The 24,049-nt window shown below is 32.7% G+C and overlaps 1 protein-coding gene across 1 annotated transcript in view; it reads right to left on the minus strand.

Moving 5' to 3' along the window:
• Positions 1-7,319: 7,319 nt before the first annotated feature.
• LOC139486924 (uncharacterized) overlaps positions 7,320-24,049 on the minus strand; it is a 30,292-nt gene continuing 13,562 nt past the window's right edge. Inside the window, exons 5-9 of the mRNA XM_071271971.1 lie at positions 14,118-14,315; positions 13,394-13,530; positions 11,946-12,123; positions 9,597-9,693; positions 7,320-9,246 (exon numbers count right to left, since the gene is read on the minus strand). Coding sequence (XP_071128072.1) covers positions 9,171-9,246; positions 9,597-9,693; positions 11,946-12,123; positions 13,394-13,530; positions 14,118-14,315 — 686 coding nt within the window. The 3' untranslated portion in view covers positions 7,320-9,170. The remainder of the gene's footprint in view (positions 9,247-9,596; positions 9,694-11,945; positions 12,124-13,393; positions 13,531-14,117; positions 14,316-24,049) is intronic.

Below are 24,049 nucleotides of genomic sequence, written 5' to 3' on the forward strand. Positions count from 1 at the left end.
ATGGTGGATTAAACCTGGTTTTATAACGCTAACCCCCTCATTGATGACGGTCTCATCAATTTCCGTTATATTTACATTGATGCGTTAACAATAAATAAAATAGTCAGAATATGGGTACATCAGTCATCATCGTATAACAATTTTAAAAGGAACAATTTAACAGAACACGAAAACATCTATCTACAAACACATTCATTGATTTGTATGTCTGACGTCAGAAAATTTTATACGTCACATAGATTTGTCGTTCAATGTGCATACCAACAATTTTAAAATTTACCTAGGCAATGTTAGCATGCAGGGTTAAAAAATTATGTAAGAATAAATTTCAGAAATAGACCGAGATTTAAACTAGCCCAAAAGTTATATGTAGAGTTTATAAGAATCCACAAATAGTTAATTCCATTACGCGATTGAATGATTTTGACGTTTGTGGTTCGACGTATATTGTCATTCATAATATAACAATATTATACTGACGGGATCTTTTAAAATACAGTCACGTTATAAGAACCAAAAAAATACAAAAAGTCGCAAATACAAAACACACCACCAAAAAATGAAAGACGATACAAACACATTGACGAGATGTATAAGTACCGAGCCACGTCAACCGAATATCACATAAAACCATTACATTTTGTAACAGTAAAAGTAATATTAATACTGGAACAAAGACAAATGAAAGAACTATAAAACACGTTGTTAAGATGATAAACAACATCAGTACGCAGAATCTATACATCAAGACCATCGTGTATTATTTGAATTGTGAAGTTGATACGGAATATTTATTAACAAGGTCTTGGTACCTTCCGATGAACTTTTTTAGAAAAAGGACGAGACGTTCTTTGACATACCCCTGGTTCATCAACTTTCTACTCAGACACGGATGACGTTTTACAAAGTCTAAGTAGGAGCTGCAAGTAATTGATAGCTTACAAATTTTTCAAATGAGAAATTAATTTACATCTTAAAAATCTGTGATTCCTTGCTTAGATTTGGCTATATTTGAAAAACTTTTTGGTTCTATCAGCTCCGTATTGTTTGTATTATGCTTGATGTTTGAAAATGTCAGGACCGCAGGCGTCACTGGAGGAACAACAATAGTCGAATGTGCATCTGGAGCAGTTAAAAAATACTTTTGTTTCAATGATATCGGATGAATAAACATAATCAATATTAACTGAAACTGCTTAAGAACAAGGGTGTAGGTAAAACCATTGACAAAGTCTATTTGAAACAACTCCAAAGTACAAGAAAGATAAGGGGAGAAATTTCTGATTGTAATTTATTCAGAGTGAAACGATTTTTAAACAAAAACAACATGGAAATCCACCAACTTTAAATTTGTACTGTACCGCTTTCTTATCTTTTAGAAAAATTATCGTTTGTATTAAGATTAAGATTTTAATTCCTTTAATTTGTATGTTTTTTAGAATACAAGAATTGGTAAAATATTGATGTTATTTTTTTAATTAACCCTCGCCATTATCACAATAAACAAAGATGAATAGTTCAAAAGCATACATACGCTAAATTGAATTAAAATGTCATAGTCGGACTGCAATTTGCTGTCGGAAATGGATTCGTAACCAAAATACCCTTTGCAATTCGAAAATTTTTCTTCAATCCTTTCCCAGGAAATTGTGGTGTTATTTTTAAACTAATATGAGCATACGGCTTAGTGTTGTTTTAATAATGATAGGAAACAATACAAATTATTAAACATGTTCAATATTAGATGTCCACTAATTTCAATTTCACCTTCTGGTCATGTGTTTATATTTGTTATTTCCGAAGTGATACTGAATTTTCGTTAATTGTAAGATTCATGTTATGTAATTAGCTAAAGTTCAGTTTAACTGTTTCTCTGATTTTCAACCACTGCGTTATTTATCCTTAAACCTTTTCAATTGATCCTGAATATTTTTTATTTTGGTATATGAATCAAATTGATGACCAGATGATGCGTATCTCGACAACCAATGTCTCTTCAGTGATGCTTGAGGCCCAAATTTTTGTAATACTAAACTTTTTTTAACAGATGTGGAGCGTCTCAAAAGAAAAGGACAAAAATATAGCAAAAGTCGGGCAAAGAAATTCGAGATTTGCACGAGGGAGATACATTCCTCAATTTGAAATAATTTCAAACACTTTGTTATAGCAAATTTGATTTTCATACCAGTACCGCAGTACTAGTGCTGGCTATTGAGGTAGTGATACCCTCGAGGACTATTAGTAAACCAGCAGAAGCATCGACCCAGTAGTAGTACTTTCATCAACGGTACTAGTTTTTCTGCACCAGACGCCCATTTAGACAATTAATCAATTCTAATAGGTGCTCGATGCAAAAGTATGTGCAAGTTTAATGAAAGTTATCTTTAAACAAGCTGGTCTATCTCGTGAATTTACAAATCACTCCATAAAGTCAACAGGCCAATCATACCACATCTTCTTTTTTAATACTGTCCAAGATGTGAACTAATTTTCTGATCGTGACATTATAAGGGTGTCATGACACAGATCAGAAACTTCAAATACAATTATACAGGAAAGGTCATTACTAAAAGAAATAAGTCGTGCGCTATGCATATCTGTTATAAATACATGTACTGAAGATATTGTTGAAATTACCCTATCACAGTAACAAATTGAAGCTAACTTGATGAAGATATATGAAACCATTGCCACCGTTCGAACATTAGAAACAACTTCTGTCAGCGTCTAAATTCATGTTCTTGCAGATCATGAATTACATACCAACTCCTTTGTTCTACCAGGGGTGATCTGAGCCGTACCAGATCACCCCAGTTTGAGTTTCTCTGTTTTGCATGCTTTCCTTTGTTTTGTAACATTTTAACGGGAATGGCTTATTTACAATAAAAATTAAAATTAGTAATTCAAAATATACACACTTTCAAAATTTAGGTAGAAAAAATCCATTGTCTATGCTGGGAGCTTTAGCATATCAACCCACGACACATACCCCTACACGAGGACGACTGGGTACCAACTCTCATGTAATTGAATATATTTAAAGGAAGCAAGATATTTTCATAATTGGAATTTTAACACTTTCCATAATTAAGGCGAGTCGTAAGACTGATTGTTCAATGGTATTCTATACCCTTTTTATAAGAGGGGCGAGTTGATAAACAAAAGTGGAGCGATTATTTTAGAAAGTGGCGTTTAAGTGTGGGCCGATTAGCCAGTTGGGCGAGTTGACATGGTTTCATAAATACACATCGTGTTCGGGGGTCATAAAGGGTATATATTATATAGTAATATATAAAGTATGTTATAATGGTTGTGTTGTGTTCTAAACTAGATTCTATGAATTGTAAATGTTTTTTCGTCTAATATAAAACAGCTTGGATGTAAAATAGTAATCCCATTCGGACTTGGTGTGTCAGTGTCAGATCACCCCGATGGCCGGAGGCCACAGGGTGATCTGCCACACCAAGTCCGAATGGGATAGCTATTACGAATAACCTGTCGGTATGTCAAACTTGTGCAAACTGTCGACAAATAACTTCATTGATAATGGGGTCAAACAACTAGATAACGTACCATTTACACCCATGACACCTAATACAATGAAGCATTCATGGCATGGAAATAGTGAAACATTATTATAGTTGCTTTCGTCTTGGGCAGTTTGTTTGAATTTGATTAATTTTGAATAATAGCTAGTTAAATAAATACTACTTTCAAAAAAGTCTCCCTTTAACTAGTAGTGTGTCAAATAAAACACAATGTGTAATAACACTGAAACAGATATTCATCAAGTGCAAATACCGTTTGTTCGCTGAAATAAACAATTGTGACTCTTTTAGCGGGGAATATAAAAAAGGTCAATCCAAGAATAATTTCTTCGCCCTCAGAGAAAACAAAATTTAAAGGTTGTCAATTTTGTATATTCACCTTCCTCAGGACCATATTTTAAAATATCTACAAATCCGCAAAGCAAAAACATTTGCAATTGTGATATAAATACCGACACTGTCTTTGACGTCTTTATCTTAAGTAATAAACAATAATAATATATATTGAATCAGTATAAGACGATCAACTATTGACACTCACAAGAAATATTAAAAAAAGTGTTCCAAATGTTGAAGTTGAAATCATCCCTTCGTAAATTTTACGGACGCCATCACGAGTTTGTTGACCGTTGGAACAACGGTTTTACAGATGATATTTGATATGTTCCTTGTGTCGTAACAACAATTCACTTCCCTTTCACCACGAAAGTGACCTACCGAATTATACTATTTACCGGGTTTGTGATAACATAAGCAACACGACGGATGCTTCATGTTGATGTTCGTGTTGCTTAGTCTTTAGTTTTCTATGTTTAGTTTTTTGTACTATTATTTGTCTGTTGTCTTTTCCATTTTTAGCCATGCTGTTGTCAGTTTTTTTTTTCGATATATGAGTATGACTGTCCCTCTGGTTCTTTCGCTTCTCTTTTATAACGATTTTTCCGATGTCGTTTGCTGCTGTCTGCCAAGGTAATTTATAGTTTATTTTTATATAAATTAAGCCGATAGAATTTTTTTTACAAAAGTCTCACATTTACAAATTCATGAGTCTTTTGTACATAACTATACAATATGTTCCAATAACTATTTGTGTCCGAATTTTTGTGTAGTGCAAGAAGCATTTGACTGATATATTACTATAAGGTTGTTTGTAAAAAAGTAAAACCGATATGGTTGCAGTGTTCTAATAGAAAATTGTATCTAATATAAAAAAAAACAAGAAAGATGTCTTATGATTGTCAATGAAACAACTCTCCACAGAAGACTAAAATGACACAGAAATTAACAGTTATAGGTCACTGTATGGTCTTCAAAAATGAACAAAGCCCATCCCTGCATAGTCAGCTATAAAAGGCCCCGAAATGACAATGTAAAACAATTCAAACGAGAAAACTAACGGCCTTATGTACGTTCAATAAACGAACGAAAAACAAATATGTTACACATTAACAAACGACAACCACTGAATTACAGGCTCCTGACTTGGGACAGGCACATACATACAGAATGTGTCGGGGTTAAACATGCTAGTGGGATCCGAACTCTCCCCTAAGCAGGGACAGTGTTAAAACAGTACAACTTAAGAACGAACTATATAAAACATTTGAAAAAGTCTTAACTCATCAGATGGACAATGATACATGAGGACGTGGCCGGGTACTTGTACATCTCAACAATAAAAAGACAATAGGTACATATCTGTGAGTACTCGCAGTTTACTGACAGCTTGTTCAAAGCCATTAACAACTAATACAAATATCAAGCATATCAGAATAAATTATTTTACCTTTGTTCCAAGTTTTTGGATTCAAAAAGATGTGGTATGAGTACTAGTGTCAATGAGACAAATCTCCATTCAGGTCATAATTTGTATAAGAAAAACCTGTATATGTCGTAGAACGGTCTTTTGTTAAGTCTAGTACACAAAAAAACTTAGTTTGGATCAACGAAACTTATACTAAATTTTTTGTGTACAGTTTGATTCAAAAGAAATACCGACATAGCTAGATTATGTAATTAATTATCTAATTACTACCACAATTTGATATTAATGAGTATTTTAATTTTCATTGCTATGAATAAATGTTTGATCAGTCTTACAAATCTAATCTTGAATTCTATGTGACGTCAACAAGTGCGTTGATTGCTTAAACTTACTCGGCTGTGTATTTGTATGTGCTGGTTTAAGTTGTTGTATGAAATGTAACCGTTTTTATTCAGTAGTTAGTCACCACTTCGGTTTTATCATATTATATACTAATTTTATAAATGTTACTGTCGGCAAAGGTATGAATTATTCTCAATAATAAGGATGTTCTTATCCCAGGCAGAAAAGGTCACAACTTTTTGGAACTTTTGGTCTTCAGTGCTCTTCAACTTTGTACTCGTTTTGGCTTTCGAACTTTTTTCATCTGAGCGTCACTGGCTAGTCTTGTGTGGACGAAACGCACGTCTAGCGTATTAACTTTTAGTAAACCTAATACCTTTTGTTAGCTACTATTAGTGCGTTTCTCTGTCCTATATGTTCTCTCATTTATTTGTATTGTAGTCCTATCAAGTAATGTTGTCATTTTATTGTTATATTTTACATTGCCATAAAAGCGGGAGGTTTGGGATGCCACAAAACCAGGTTCAACCCACCATTTTTTCTTAAAATATCCTGTACCAAGTTAGGGAAATGGCCATTGTTATATTATAGTTCGTTTCTGTATGTGTTACATTTTAATGTTGTGTTTTTGTTGTGTCGTAGATCCCCTCTTATGATTGATGCGTTTCCCTCAGTTTTAGTTTGTAACCCGGATTTGTTTGTTTTTTCTTAATTGATTTATGAATTTCGAACAGCTATATACCATTGTTGCCTTTATTTTTGTATTACAGCAAATGCCTTTGCAGATGAATAAAGAATAAAAACTTCATAGAACTCTTCAAGTAAATTTATTCTACGCCAAACAATGTACACAACAGTTTTCAGTATCAAAATGACTGTAATCGTTGGAATGAATACAAAGAGGGGAAATGATTAAACTTCAACTTTACATTGAAAATAAATTATGTTGACGTTATTCTGTACTGTTGAGACTTCTATAAAGTATTGATATCAGCAAGAGACATTTTGATAAAAAGATGTATCTTGATTATCTTTTATATAATTTGTCCTTAATGCTCTTCAACTTCGTACTTTATTTGGCTTTTTAAACATTTTTTTATTCGAGCGTCTCTGATGAGTCTTTTGTAGACGAAACGCGCGTCTGACGTACTATAAAATTATAATCCTGGCATCTATGACGAGTTTATTTGTTTCTTGATGATAAGGTTGAATATAATCTATATTAATGGTTCTTAAATATTGTCATGAACGATACTTCAACTACAGCGTACTATGATGTATACTGCAACTAGCTGTGTTCATTTCCTCAATATAGTTACATAGCTATATTTTGTATAATGTCAATTTCATCATGGAACACTTTCTCCACAATTAGGGGTCCATTCAGGAATGAAAATAAGTTTGACATTTGTGTTACGATTTAAAAAGCTATCAATGTATTAGTTTAAGTTGTAGTATAAAAACAATATTAGGTCAATGTCATAAAAAATTTATACTTTTTTATACTCGGCGCAAAACTGGGGAAGGGCTCGGTAAAACCTCGCCCTTCCCCAGTTTCTCAGCGTCATACAAAAAAAATATTTTCTGACATTGACCTAATATTGTTTTTATACTGCAACTAAAATTAATACATTGAAAGCTTTTCGTATATTTCTATAATTGTTGGTAAAAAATATTCAGTCATTATAAAATGTTATATATAATGTTGATTGCAAACCTTTGAACCTGTTTTCGGCCTTTTTGTTTTTCTCAATGAAGTACACTCTAAATCTTCGTCTGTTCTCTTTATTTGCCATACACAACTTAACATTGCCAAGGTTTTATTTATAGAAATGAAGGTTCAACAGTGTGTGATCTTATTTTAAAATGCATTATATTTTCATTACAATCTAAATTATTTAAAAGAGACATATTTTGACAAAACTGTTGTCATAACTTTCAAGATGATCAGATTTATAAGTTTGCTTTCATTTTTTGACGCACAGAATGTTTGCACTTGATAAAAAGAAAAATCCCACTTAAAACAGAGGCAAATATACCAAAGGATATTCAAACATATAAGTCGATAACAAAATTAAAACATGTAAACCATAGTTGCAAAAAACGAAAAACCGACCAAAAATTAACACCAGAACACAAAACACAACCTATAGAATAAAGAATAAACACCACTATAGATGTCAGAAGATGTGATATCAGTGCCAATGAGACTCTCCTTCCAAGTCACAATTTGTAAAAGTTAACCCTTATAGGTCAATGTACGGTCTTCAACATAGAGCCTTAGCTCACAACAGCAACATATAAAGGGCCACAAACATGACTAGTGTAACACCATTCAAACGGGAAAACCAACAGTCTGATCACTATAAAAAGCGAAAAATAAAAAATCACTTACTACATGTAGTATGAAATACATCAACAAACGACAACTACTGAACATCAGAGTCCTACATTAGGTGCAAACAAATACCACGGGTTTAAACGTTTAAATATGTACCATCCGTTGACCCTTACCTCAAACAATAGTGTAACATTAAAACATAGACAGACACACATAAAATATCTATTGAAATGGCTTAACTCAATCAAAAGACATACTAACACAAGTAACTATTACCCCACGTAAAATAGTGGGTGGTCCCAGGTGCCATGAGATGGTAACCAGACCCTGGGTAACATGTGTTACCGTTATCTTGTTCATTCTAGTACAAACTCGGTTATACGTCTAGTCGGTACTGTCATAGTCGAAGAAAAAAGGGCGGAATAGTGGGTTTGACAATATGAACATATTGTAGAGTATATAATATGAAATTTTATATTTTGAACATTTAAATCCGTGGAGACAATGTTTGACGATGCATCATTATAATTATGTACTTCGCTTTAATAGCAATCTACGTACACACACTTTGAAAAATATTAAGTTGGTACATTTACCTAACACTACAGGGAGATAACTCTGTGAAATCAGCTAAATGTTTTGTTAATGATGTATTGTTAAGGAAATATTAAGCTTCTCAATGATCGAAATCAGTGTATGTCAAACTGCTATATATCCAACCAATTTTTCCCAAGAAAGTGATTGGTTCAAGTGTTTTTATTTTTTTTTATTTTTTTAAAGTAAATATTTTGTCCAAATTTGAAGAAAATTAAATGATCCAAATTAATTTTAGTCAAGGTGTTGGGTACCACCTTAAAAGCTAATTCAGATTTCTAATAAAAATTTACACTAAAATTGTTCAGTTATTGTACGAGGTGATATATGTGTATGTATTCATCATACTATTATGCAAAATACTCCAGTAGTTTATTCTGTATCAACATGATGCTTCGACGTTACTTAATAACTTCACATTGAATGTTACCAGTGTTGTCAAATTATACTTAAGATACTAAATATTAACTTAAATCGGATCTATTTTGTCGCATTTGAAGACTGCTACATGAGATTATACATCGGAGAAATTATTCCTTTACTTTGAGTATATGGAAATATGTGGTATATCGTCACATGTTTACAAATGACTACTAGAACATGGTGATGAATCCTTAACACTGCTTCCAGTCTCTTTGTTTTCCTTTTTTCTTCTACTACAAAAAAAGAACCATTATAAGCGATGTTTTATCAATAAAAATCTTATATAAACGAAACAAAGATAAAATAAGTAAACAATTCCTTTCATATACGTTAAACTTCAGACTATGTAACTGTGAGGTTAAAAAAATAGCACCTCTATAATGTTTTGAATCGGGTTTTTTTAATGTACAGTTTACCTTGTAGCTATAGATTAATTTGTTGTTATTTGTATTGTGTATTTTAAGTTGTACTTCAGTTAAGTCGTCATCAAAATATGTTTAGAACAGAAATAAATATTAAAATATCTGTTTTCAAAGATTTATTGTTGTTTATTTGTCTAAAGTATACAATATAATCAAATTACCTGACACACCAGACTGTTAACACAATTATAATAATTGCACATTCGAAGAGAGAAGGGAGAATAACTTCTAAGAGTAATGCATTGTCAATTGCACTTCCTGAAATATCATTTGAAGATTTTCAATTAGTTAATTAAAACCTTTCATTTGTTACAATTATACCATTTCAAACAAAAAAACGTTTATAAACTTTCATGTTAAGTAAAACATGAGGGATATCAGAAATCCTCAATAATAATACAAAGTATTACAAAACAAATTTAAAGCCAACATTCAAATCCTCCGGGGAAAATGACAAACAAGATCGAACAACATATGGTACCGATAACCTGTCTTTGAGAGGTAAAATATGTTTTGAGGTTAAACCAGATATACGTGTACTCCAGCCTTTTCCTCTTTTGATTTTTTTTACCCATATGTCATAAAACTTACACAAGCAATAACAAAGCACTTCAGTATAACGATCAACATAATGCCTACTAACTTCAGCACGATCTTCACAAATCGGCACATAATTATAAAATCAGTGCCCATATCAGCTCGCAACAACAATTAGCTCTTTGTAAATCAACGTGTCAATCACGCTAACTGCAGTCCCTACTGTTCAAAAGTTTCGTAAATTTAGCTAAGTCAATTTAAGTCAAGTAGAAGTACAATAAAATGTGACAGAAAACTTAGTTTTGTATTTAAAAATTCAAATAAACTCATCATAGATACCAGGATTGAATTTATACATTTACGCCAGGCACGCGTTTTGTCTACAAAAGACTCATCAGTGACGCTCGAATTAAATAATGTTAAAAAGGCCAAATTAAGTACGAAGTTGAAGAGGATTGAGGATCAAAAATATCCCCTTTTTAGCGTTTTCTTTTAACTACCAACAGACTATTACCGACTTTTGACTTCGGATTATATTATCGACATTTACATTTTATGTGGTAGGACACCTTGGTACTGAGCCATTACAATAAGTAAAACCAAGCATATTTATTAGTGTATTTTGAGGGGAAAGTTAATTTTTTCCTGTTAATTTAATTTGTCGTGTAAAGATAATAGAAAGCGATTAATTTACCACAAAATTGGTATCGATTGAAAGCTTGAATTTGCTTTTTTACATTGCTCTTACGTGGCATGGTACCAGAATGTCTTATCGCCGAGTAGAAGTCAAATGTCGCTTGTATGAAAAAAGTTGAATGTGCATTTATCAGATATCAAAATAACATAGTAATACGTTTTAGTTGTTTTCGTAGGTCCAGCAAGCTTATGCGCTCAAATATTAATAATATTCTTCGAAATATTGAGCATTTCATATCATTTTATTAAATAAAGCAATTTTACGTCAAGATTTTGTTATGTCACAGTATTTCATTAAAACAGGTCGGATGGTCGAAACGTCCGCAATCTGAACAGCGTTTTATAATTAATTAATACATAAATTAGGCATTCCAATAACTTATACATACTTTAGATGATGCTCGAGTCAAAATATGTTTAAATAAAACTTTCAATGTCAATAACACAAACAGGACGAAAAGCATAGTCGAATCTGGACAATTACTTAGATCTTTGCATGCTAAAGATAGATATAGGAAGATGTGGTGTGAGTACCAATGAGACACTCTCCATCCAAATAACAATTTATAAAAGTATACCATTATAGGTTAATGCACGGCCTTCAACACGGAGCCTTGGCTCACCCGAACAACAAGCTATAAAGGGCCCCAAAATCACTAGTGTAAAATCATTCAAACGGGAAAACAAACGGTCTAATCTATATAAAAAACGAGAAACGAGAAACACTTATAAATTACATAAACAAACGACAACTACTGTACATCAGATTCTTGACTTAGGACCGGTGCAAACATTTGCAGCGGGATTTAACGTTTTAATGGTACCAAACCTCCCTTTTTCTGAAACAATAGAATAACATCACATCATAGAAAAACACACGATAAAATATCAATTGGAAGGATAGATGCATATCTGACTATATTTAAATTTTCCAATTTGTTTTAACTTTAACTAGGATTCAAACAAGATCAGTATTTTCATTTTAGTACCGACGCGTTGTTAACTTGTACATCACGTTCGTCAAATAGAAAGGTAAAACTGAAATTAAAACAATATCTGTATAAATTACTTCTCTGATAGTTACCTGTGTTGCAGTAACACATTAAAATAAAAAATTATTTGCAAAAATTAATTACTTTATTATATTCAAAATTTCTGAAAAGAAAATTAAATGTTTCAAATAAGTTTGAATTTGATGGTAGTTTTCCTATAAGGGTCTATATATGTGTTGAATCTAATTTAACATATTAAAGTCATAGAAGTTGTTCATATCATACCTTTAGGTTGTGTTTGATGTATTTGTTTTCTAGACATAGTCTTGTTGTGAACCTCACGGGTAGTCATTTTCTTTGTAGAATTAGGTTTTTCTATGGAAATTGAAGCTGGAGTATACAGTTTTGTGGTTTGGTAAAAACTGTTTGATGTTTGATATGTCGATAGCGAGTTCTCTTTTACCTAAAATAAAAAAATGCATGTACACATTTAAATTAAAGTTAATCCTGAAAAAAACATTATATGTTGCAATAGCGTAATCTTTCAAATTTTGTCGACAGAAAATCTGTCTATAAATGAGTATTGTTGTATTTCATGAGAAGTTACATTCCCTCAATGCATGATAAAGTGAAAATGTTCGCGTTATATAAAAAAGAGAATGTGATAACAGTACCAATGAGACACCTGTCCATCAAGGTCACAATGTGTAAAAAGTGCTTACTTAAAGGTCAAAGTACGGTTTTCAACATGGAGCCTTGTCTCACACCATACAGCAAGCTTTACAGGACCCTAAAGCTACAAGTGAGAAAAAAATTCAAACAGGAAAACCAATGGTCTAATCTTTGGATAACATGAAACGAGAAACCACTATAAAGGCTAATGACTTAGTAGAGGTTCATACAAATGCAGCCGATTTAAACGTTTGATTGATTTCATTTTAGGCGTTTCAGTGTTGGACTAGTACATACTATTTAGCTTAACGTCGTTTGGAATCAATATTTCAAAGTAATCTAAATAGTAATATAATATATAAATATACACATTTTTACAACATCAATATTAATTACCCCAGGAACTCATTTTCGCTAAAATTCACCTGATATGATTTCTTTTTAAAAGTACGCAATTCAAATTCCAGCAGCACCTGCATACGGGGTATATATCTCCCAATTGATACGATATTCCCGTGCTTGCATTTCCTATCATGATTTTCTTGATAGAGGGTTGCTGCTCACAAGGAAGCTATTAAACCAAGAGTTCCAAATGGTGAAGTTGAAATCATCCCTTCGTAAATTTTACGGACGCCATCACGAGTTGGTTGACCGTTATGGAATAACCGTATCACAAATGATATCGGATATGTTCCTTACGTCGTAACAACAATCCCCTTCCCTTTCCTGAATGTGACCTACCGAATTAGACTATTTACCGGATTTGTTATCACATAAGCAAAATGACGGGTGCCGCATGTGGAGCAGGATCTGCTCACCCTTCCGGAGCACCTGAGATCACCCCTAGTTTTTTGGTGGGGTTCGTGTTGTTTATTCTTTAGTTTTCTATGTTGTGTCGTGTGTGCTGTTGTTTGTTTGTCTGTTTCATTTTTTGCCATGGTGTTGTCAGTTTGTTATAGATTTATGAGTTTGACTGTCCCTTTGGTATCTTTCGTCCCTCTTTTAATTGTATACATAGAGTTTAAAGAAATGGTTAAATATTTAAACAGCTTCTTAATCACCTGAAAATTATCCTTATTTTCCTTGCAAACGGCAAACGCAATACTTTTCCGATCATCACATCCAATAGTATAATCACATGTAGAATCTTTACTACAGAGATTGCATTGCACAATCTCACTTGGATTAACGTCTTGGCCTATATAAAAATAAGCAGATATGAATAATGAGATATTAATTTATTTGTTAATTGTGTACGGATAAATAAAACATCGTCATCATTACAAGAAGTAACAGAAAACAATGTTTCGACACAACATGATTGTATAAAAATGTACCATTCAGGCCTTTTTAAAACGAGTGATAGGATTAATGAAACTATGATATTCAAAGGACTGAACAAAACACAATGAACTTTGTTGCAATTCATTTAAAAGGGGGTAAAAGAAAGAAAAAATTCAACAGAATTGGAATTTAAAACTTCGAATGACATTTTGACCGTTTCTTATTTATATTTTACACTCGGTGACTCTCAGAAAAAACGTGAAGTTTGTTATGAGAAAAAAAGAAATCATACTTTTGATTAATACTAAATTCGGAATACATTGATTACTCATGATATATATAGCGCATGCTGAAAATTAATCATGAACAATTCGGCGATAACTGGACATTAATGAAATCATCGTATTTTTCCCATGTATAGCAGTGAATTCTTTTGTTAGAAATAGTAATTTTAAACTAATAGGCAAATGAAAATTGCAAATTCTGTTATTTTAAAGTTACCCCTATCCACTGTCAGAAAGAATTGACGGGCTGCACCTAACCACTTCATTTCTTTCCAATCAATAACATCATACCGCTTCCTTATCTGTTTAGCCTGATTAGTTGATGTTATATTGCCGTACAGATAACTTTCTCTGTTTCTACCAATTTCAACAGTGGCTTCCCAGGAAGTCTTGCAATGAGAAGTATACATGTTTCCTGTTGATAAATGTTATTTTTTTATAGAAACGTTGAAACAAAATGACAACTTTTAAATTCAATCAATAAAAGTAAAACCACATATTTTCGTGGCGAGTAAAGTTCGCCATTCTCATATTTTAGATGTAGTTCTATAAGGAAATTTCCAAGTATTTTAAATTCGCAACGACTTGTATTCGCGGTTTTTATTCTCGCAAAAATCACAAAAATTAGTCGATCGCCCCAAAAAATACTTGTTTTACAGTAAACTATGAAACGACATTTCAAATACGGTAAAACCCAAACCAAACACATCAAGTATAATCCGGATACAAATGAACCGGATTGTTGACGAGTTTGAGGCAAACATTATGACAGCATTTTGTATTATAATAAATGTGTATGCCTCTCTAGCACTTATATAAGTATATAACAATACTTATATAAGTATATATCAATATGAACACGAACTTGGGAGTTCTAATCAATCACAAAGTTGTAGCAAGTTTTCGATTTTAAATAAACGTTTGGTAAAACTGCTAACTGCAAAACAAGATTTGTCAACGTTTTATAAGCAGTTTTGACAATTAACTTGAAGTTGGCAATTATTTAAGCACTAATAAATAATTTTATGTTCAACTTTCACGTGTCTTCAAATGTTCACTGAAACTCAGAATACAAATGATCATATATTACAGCCAATAAGACTGCACTATCTTTTACTTTCTCAACTGTGGGTCTTCTAACTGTCGGTCTAAGTTCACCGTAGCGTATGTCCTTTTGCATACAGTTAAAAGACTTAAAACATGTTTAAAACTCACTGGGGTAAAGCTGATGACCGTAACTGCATTCACGGTCATCCCAAGATGTCGGATGAAAAATTAGGTCAGTTTCTGTATTGTCTGCTAAAGTGTTTCTATATCATTTTCTTTACAAATCATACGTTGAAACGATGTGAATTTATAAAAGAATCACTCGGAAATCACTAATTACTTCCGAGAAATGTGCATGAAACGGGAAATTCGATTTGAAAAAATCGCTCAGATGACCGTAAATCAAAATCGAGATGACCGTAACAGAATCAGCGATTCATAACAAGGGTGACCGTAATTGCTTTTAAGATGAACGTAATTTGTAAATGATGACCGTAACTTTTAGAGGATGACCCTCAATTTTAAGAAATATCCGTGTTTATATAACTACCTTTTTGTATCAAATGATTAATCGTGTTGGTATAAACATATTAATATGAGAGTATTATCCTATAGGTAGAAGAAAATAAGACGTGCTTCAAATGCAAAGATTAAATGTATCTTTTTTACAGTAGAGGGTTTAATTTTTTTTAAATGAATTTGCAAAAAGACATGCAAATGAACAGATAGGGAAAACATGCTACAAAAGCGCGATAAAATGACACTTTACAAGTATAATGAAAAAGTGCAGTGCACAGCCTCCATGCAACTGCTCGACAAAAGATTTTTTTTATTTCTGGGATTCCTTTTTTATGACATATAAAATAAATACACATTTTTAAAAATGCCAATGCATGTACATCAATTGATATAATATCGTCATCCATTTTGTCGTGCAAATAAAATAACAGAAATATTTTGAAAATATCATACGACTAAACTAGTGAAGGTGAGCTCCAGCAAAGTAGATCCTTAAAATAGTCTTGTACGAAAAGCGTATCACAAGGGGGAACGTTGTTGGTTATTTGTATATATACAGAAATGTTATTCATATAGTCAGGATTCTACTTCTTCAAAATTATCTCCCTATTACGCCAGTTCATGCTCACAATCGTAGAAATGGAAGCCACTGTAGGGATGTCTCTCTGCCAATTTTGCTCTTGAAAACTGATAAATTTATCCACATAGCACCATTACAATCGATCGTTATATGTCAGTTATATTTTAAAAGACAAATGTATCTACTAGCTAATGAGCATCAGTTAATGATCTTGTCTGCATTGATTAAACTTTAAAAATATTGTCTGTTTGGATGTCAGGTGGAATTTTCGAAAATTCTTAAGCATTTAAAAAAAATCTAATTAAATATTTCGTGGAAGGGCAGACTAAACATTTTCAGTGGTTGAAGATTATAAACCCTAGTTATCACACACAAGAAAATCATATTTTTTCGAAGATATCCATTTTCATCATCCAAATTAAAAGACTGTCGTCAAGTACTTTTAGAAAAAAATAGCAATTCGAACACATCTACTCTGTTTTTGTGATTCATTAGATAGGTATTTCACTTGACCCATATATTTCATCTTTTCGTACTGTCATTTTTTTACGTTATAAAGTCAACCTGTAGCTTTGATATATAAAAATGATAGAATCTGAAGCCAGATGCTATATCAAATACTCTTGCTTTGTACGTTTTAAAGACAAAATATACACCCCAAACATGCCCTAACATAAAAAGGTGCACTCGATTTTCTCTTTTCGATACAATCGTTACCTATTTTGGGGAATTTTTTCTTGATTCACATAATGGAAGGGCAGACACGAATATTTCTGAACTAAAAGATTGATATGTTCTCCGTCCGTGGTAAAAAAAAAATCGGAGATTATGCATTTTCTACATCCAACTTATACCCATGTCGTCGACTAGATATCTTATTGTTTTGCATTATTATGTAATAGATACATTGAAAACTTATGCAAATGGTGTTTTTAAAGTAAAACACTTCGTAATTGAGTAGAAAATTGTCGTTTTATTTGTTTCTATTAACTTTTTAAAATTTTGTTACTATATCAAACATTACAGTAAACATTTATCGCTTTCTCGATAAAAGTTATCAAAGGTACCAGGTTTATAATTTAGTACGCCAGACGCGCGTTTCGTCTACATAAGACTCATCAGTGACGCTCATGTCAAAATATTTATAAAGCCGAACAAGTAAAAAGTTAAAGAGCATTGAGAATCCAAAGCTTTGGTTCTTTTGTTCTATTTCAAAAGTGTTTCCGCCTGCATATATCAAGACAAATTAAGATTTTAATCTGACCTCTGGAACCATACACAGACTCGATTACCAAATATTCGTATGTATTATTAATGTGTTTAATGCTCCGTTTATTGGCATTATGTTTTTCTGGTTTGTGCGTACGTTCGTCTGTTCGTCTGTCTGTTTGTCCGTTTGTCCAGCTTCAAGTTAAATAAAATTGAAACTTAGTACACATTTTCCCTATGGTATGATCTTTTTAATTCTAATGCCAAATTACAGTTTTATCCCATTTTCACAGTCCAATAAACAGAGAAAATGATAGTGTAGATGAGGCATCCGTGTACAAGGGACACATTCATGTTTCTTCAAATTTTCGTCGTATCGCTGTCAATTTGTGTTAAAATTTTAACGTCGTTATCAATAAATATTTCATTATTTACGAGAAATATGCAATTTACTTTCATTGTCATAAATCCAAAATACGGCCAATTATATTATAGTTTAAAAAAAAATTTATGAAACATATTTATATCCGCTAACCGATTCCCTATTGATATCGACAAACTCAACACAAAGCTTTGAATACAATACGGATATTTCTTAGAATTGATGGTCATCCTATAAAATTAAGGTACGGTCGTCCTATATAAATTACAGTCATCCTTTACAAGTTACGGTCATCTTTTTACCAATCACGGTCATCCTTGTTTTATGTTACGGTCATCTTGAAAATATTTTGATTATGATTTACGGTCATCTGAACGATTTTTTTAAATCGAATTTCCCGTTTCATGCACATTTCTCGGAAGTAATTAGTGATTTCCGAGTGATTCTTTTATAAATTTACATCGTTTCAATGTATGATTTGTAAAGAAAATGATATAGAAACACTTTAACAGACAATACAGAAACTGACCTAATTTTTCATCCGACATCTTGGGATGACCGTGAATGCAGTTACGGTCATCAGCTTTACCCCAGTGAAACTGTTAACTTCCAGTTTAAAACATTTTATGGAGCCTGTTATTCAGTGGTTGTCGTTGGTTTATGTGTTACAAATTTGTTTTTCGTTAATTTTTTGTACATAAATTAGGCCGTTTGTTTTCTTGTTCGAATTGTTTTACATTTTCATTTCGGGGCCTTTTATAGCTGACAATGCGGTATGGGTTTTGCTCATTGTTGAAGATCGTACGGTGAATTACAATTGTAAATTTCTGTGTCATTTGGTTTCTGGTGGAGAATTTTTCATTGGCAATCATACCACATCTTCTTTTTATATTTACACATATCGTGCTGACAATTCGTGCTGGCAATTCTAAGAATTGTAGATATTTCGAAAGTCAAACTGTTTTATGTTTTTAAATGCTTACACATATTACAGTTGTTGTCGTTGGTTATGTTGATTTTCTTAATTCGCCAGATTAAAGACACACACTTTAACCTTAAGTAATAGATAACTCGGGCTTATCAATTCCAACTTATAAAAAAATGAAGAAACAGTCGATTAACGTTTTTTTTTTTAAGAAATGGGATCAAAGACAAAAGAAATCAAAAGATGATTTAAGTCATGAGCCTATAATTCATTTCTTGTTTTGGAACAAATAAGGCCTCCTAATTTATAAATAAGTTCTTGTTTCTTCGTCTCTTTCAGTATGAAATTTTCTCATTGCTGAATGGCGTACGGTAACTATAAAAATGCTATCAAATTCTAGTAGGTAGTCGTACGCGCCTATCTGTATCATATCTGAAATTTGTCGAGCGATTGTATTTTCTAACCAATTTACACTTTAAAATAGTGAAACTTCTTCCATGTACACAACAACACCTCGATGTGTACTTCCACTTTACAATGGAAATTATATGTTGGCTAATGGTAGTTAATAGTTATAAAAACTACCAGTATTATTATTTTTAAAAAAACGCCAGACGCGCGTTTCGTCTACATAATGCCGGCGTCACACAGTGAAAATTGACAAATCCGTATACTTTAGTTGCCAGAGGAACGCTAAGAAATCGTTAAACGCGCGTTGCATTAGTTTGAAGTACGTCGAAATACAAGGATACACGCTTGGTGAACGCTATAACTTCAAGTAATTTTTACGCTTCAAGACCATTCGACATTAACTTAAACATACGAGGGTATGTTTGTAACAAACACCCCATAATTAAACGTCCTAGACACGCCGAAAGCACGGATTTTTGTCCCAGATACGACCGGGACGCGTCTCAAATACGTCCAAGAGACATTTTTTTTCCTTCGTAACGTGCATTCCATCTACGTTAGACAAACGCCAACATACGTTACTTGAACACCCGATAAACGCTTAGGTACGCTTCTCGTACTTCAAATACATCCTTCCTAAAGCTCGTCGTGCACATGATACAGATATGATTGACAAGTTGAATGCATCCAAAATTACTAGCATATTGGCAGCGTACAAGATTTATATACCACGCCCAGCGTACGTCGGAGCTATACGCTAATGTGTGACGCCGGTATAAGACTCATCAGTGAAACTCAGATCAAAATAGTTATAACGCCAAGCAAGTACAAAGTTGAAGAACATTGAGTACCCAAAACTCTAAAAAAAAAAATTGTGCAAAATACGGCCAAGGTTATCTATTCCTGGGATAAGAAAATCCTCAGTTTTTCGAAAAATTTAAACGCTTTGTAACAGGAAATTTATACAAATGACCATATAATTGATTTTCATGTCAACACCGAAGTGCTGACTACTGGGCTGGTGATACCCTCGGGGACGAAACGTCCACCAGCAGTGTAAATAGTTATAAAAGGTACCAGGATTATAATCTAATACATTGTACGCCAGACGCACGTTTCGTCTACATAAGATTTATCAGTGACGCTCAGATCAAAATAGTTAAAATGGTTTTCCATCTGATGAGTTAATAAAATTGAGAATGGAAATTATGAATGTGTCAAAGAGACAACAACCCGACAAAATAAAAAACAACAGCAGAGGGTCACCAACAGGTCTTCAATGTAGCGAGAAATTCCCGCACCCGGAGGCATCCTTCAGCTGGCCCCTAAACAAATATATACTAGTCCAGTGATAATGAACGCCATATTAATTTCCAAATTGTACACAAGAAACTAAAATTAAAATAAAAGACTAACAAAGGCCAGAGGCTCCTGACTTGGGACAGACGCAAAAATGCGGCGGGGTTAAACATGTTTGTGAGATCTCAACCCTCCCCCTATACCTCTAACCAATGTAGAAAAGTAAACGCAAGCCTTTTTCAACGGATTTTTATAGCTCGTTCTTATGTTGAACTGTTATACCACTGTCCCAGGTTAGGGGGAGGGTTGGGATCCCGCTAACATGTTTAACCCCGCCACATTATTTATGTATTTGCCTGTCCCATGTCAGGAGCCAGCAATTCAGTGGTTGTCGTTTGTTTATGTGTTACATATTTGTTTTTCGTTCATTTTTTTTATATAAATAAGGCCGTTAGTTTTCTCGTTTGAATTGTTTTACATTGTCTTATCGGGCCTTTTATATCTGACTATGCGGTATGGGCTTTGCTCATTGTTGAAGGCCGTACGGTGACCTATAGTTGTTAATGTATGTGTCATTTTGGTTTCTTGTGGACAGTTGTCTCATTGGCAATCATACCACATCTCCGTTTTTATATTTTAACATGTTTTGTTATATCAGTTTTAGTTTGTATCCCAAATTTGTTTTTTTTCTAAATCGATTTATGAATTTCGAACAGCGGTATACTACTGTTGCCTTTATTTATTGATACCAAAATACACAACACTTTTTTTAATACAATCTGTTCTCACCATTATAAATTATTTGAAAAACACATAAACTTTAAACCATTATTAATTTGTTATGTTTAAACGATGATATTTTTTACACAAAAGTGTATGTTTTAAAAAAAAACATAATAATTTATAATTATCTAAAAAGGTAAGCATACTTTTATCAGTGGCAAGATCGTGCGTTATTAATATTTGACTTTGAAAATATGAAGTATTAAGTTATTAATGACTTTTACTGCAAAGAAGAAAAAAATATTGGTCTGTCCTTGAAAGTGTAAATAAACCCATCATAGATACCAGGACTAAATTTTGTATATACGCCAGACGCGCGTTTCGTCTACAAAAGACTCATCAGTGACGCTCGAATCCAAAAAAGTTAAAAAAAAAAAAAAAGGCCAAATAAAGTACTAAGTTGAAGAGCATTCAGATCCTAAATTCCTAAAAGTGTTGCCAAATACAGTTAAGGTAATCTATGCCTGAGGTAGAAAAGCCTTATTATGTCAAGAAAATCTAAATTTTGTAAACAGTAATATAAATATAACAATATCAATGATAATTCATGTCAGCACAAAAAGTTCTGACTACTGGGCTTGTGATACCCTCGGGAAAATAAATCTCCACCAGCAGTAGTGGCATCGACCCAGTGGTTGTAAATAAACTCATCATAGATACCAGGACTAAATGTAATATATACGCCAGACGCGCGTTTCGTCTACAAAAGACTTATCAGTGACGTAAATTATCCTCTGTCTGAATTTAGTTGAACACTGTGTGTTCGATTTGATCGCCTCATCGTCTGGAATCATTTGTATCAGGGTTGAACGAAGTGAAACATGTCAATTGCAACTAACGGTATTTAATGAGTGACAGGTGTTTTAGTTATTTGTAAGGAACTGAATCACCATTTGTATACGACAAACATAATAAACAAGCAATGTGAAGTACATTTTTGTAACGTATTTCTAGATTTTCAGTTTTTGCGAAGACTCATTTATGTTGTTTCGCTGATTTCAATCAATAGAATAATAAAGTTGAAAAAAAGTTTACTATCAATATAAAACAGTTTTAGCTCTTTTGCCACAGCAGTGCAAAACACCTGTAGAGTATTTCCATAGATCTTTCCGTTTGTTGACAATAATGTTTCTCTTTCAATATTAAAGTGCTTCACAAATGTTAATTGCTCGCTATATCTTTTGGATATCATTCATATCTTTAAAAACCACGACATTGAACGTGAAAATAATTCAAAATGACATGACATTTGGATACTTGTCATTATTCTCATTTTTTTATTCAGTCGCGTTTGAAACAGATATACCGTTTGATAAATTACAAAAAGAAGTATAAAGCTTTTAATAAGAATTTTTGAAAGATTGAAATAAGAATAATAGAGGGAAATCAGATATAGTTTTATACAATTATATTTTATACTTGAACGTTAAAACAAGCTTAAGTTACCACAGACGTTTTGAGATCAAAATAATATTAAAGATCGACTAAGCCTTGAATTGTGGTCAAACACACCTACCACGACATTCAAATTTGGTTATAATATTTTTCATTTCATGTCATGTAAACTAATCATATACATCTACATGTGAAATAAAATAATCCTGGTGTGTAATTCGCCGACTGCAACAGTAATGCGACTTTGTTTGGGTGTAGGGTTTGATGAATATATTTAGTTAAGCATAAGAGTTATTTGATCTAATGTTGGTTAATGATTACAGAATACCCAAGATCGCCCATTTGACGTTATTACTTGTGAATGTGGACAATACTTTAGATATAACCAGATAATAGTTGTTGGTATAAGTATAAGGACTTTTGTTTCTTTGCAACAACACATCTTATACAATTTTGAACATTTGGCTGTTTAAATTTTTTTCAATATTGATATTTCGTCCCAAACTTTTATGAAGAATCAACATGAAATCAAAATAACGATGTAACCTCTTCGAAGATAAGGCAACCACTTTGTCCTTACTAAACTTTTTCAACAATTGTCTAACCTACATTTGAGAACAACTACGACAGCTGAGATGTGAGGGTTCATCTCAAAAATAAAATTTAAAAATAGTAATGATCGCATATAATTATTTTGATTGGCAATGTCACTACTATCCACCAACACTCACTTGTATAAAAGCAATTGTTGTGTTCCGTAATCGCTTTTGAGTATTAAATAATGTTTACCAAAATTAAACTTATGTGTCAACTGACTAAGAAGAAAAGGAACTATATCATATTTCATTTCTTTCAGACGTCAAGTTGAAAATTAACTACTTATTGAAAAAAGCCCAGTTTTTTGTAACTGATGTTTGATTAATCAATGTTTTATATCTGTTGAATATATAGGAGGATACATGGTTTAACAATGTTTGGGTTTTTTACTTTTGTCTTACAAAAACACACAATGCATCATATAAACCAACCATTCATAAATACCGCAAAGTCTGCATTTTGGTTAAAACCTCAACAAAAGGAAACAAATTTACCATTTTCAATCCAAAAAAGAAATAAATATCAAATCAAAGCATACCGTCAAAATATGAAATTGTAAACTAAAAGTTATCTGGTGACAAAAGCTTACCAATTGCAATGACCAACGTGTTCAAGAATTGTTTAAGGCGCATAGACCATGTAGATCTAAAACCTACCCTATGTATAGTCAGAGATGAAATTTAAAAACCATTTTGCATGCATGGAAAAACAGAAAACGGTAGAAAACCAAAACTATGTCCTGAAGACGAGAAGGGTAAGCAGTTCTCGCTTCTTGAAAGACAGTCGAAGGTACTTTGTCAGGAACAGAAAAGTAATCTACGACAAAGGGGAAATTGTGTTGTATTTTGAGCCACGGGTAACCTTTACCGGTTGATCAGTATCGACACTGTCCAAAAGGACACCGTATGATAACAAGCTCTAATGAGATATACCATACGCACCCCTGAAGAGACATAAATTATAAAAATGAGCATGTGGCGCAGAACAAAGGGGGCTGTTATC

Source organism: Mytilus edulis, chromosome 8, assembly GCF_963676685.1.
Source record: "Mytilus edulis chromosome 8, xbMytEdul2.2, whole genome shotgun sequence".
Lineage (NCBI taxonomy): Eukaryota > Metazoa > Mollusca > Bivalvia > Mytilida > Mytilidae > Mytilus > Mytilus edulis.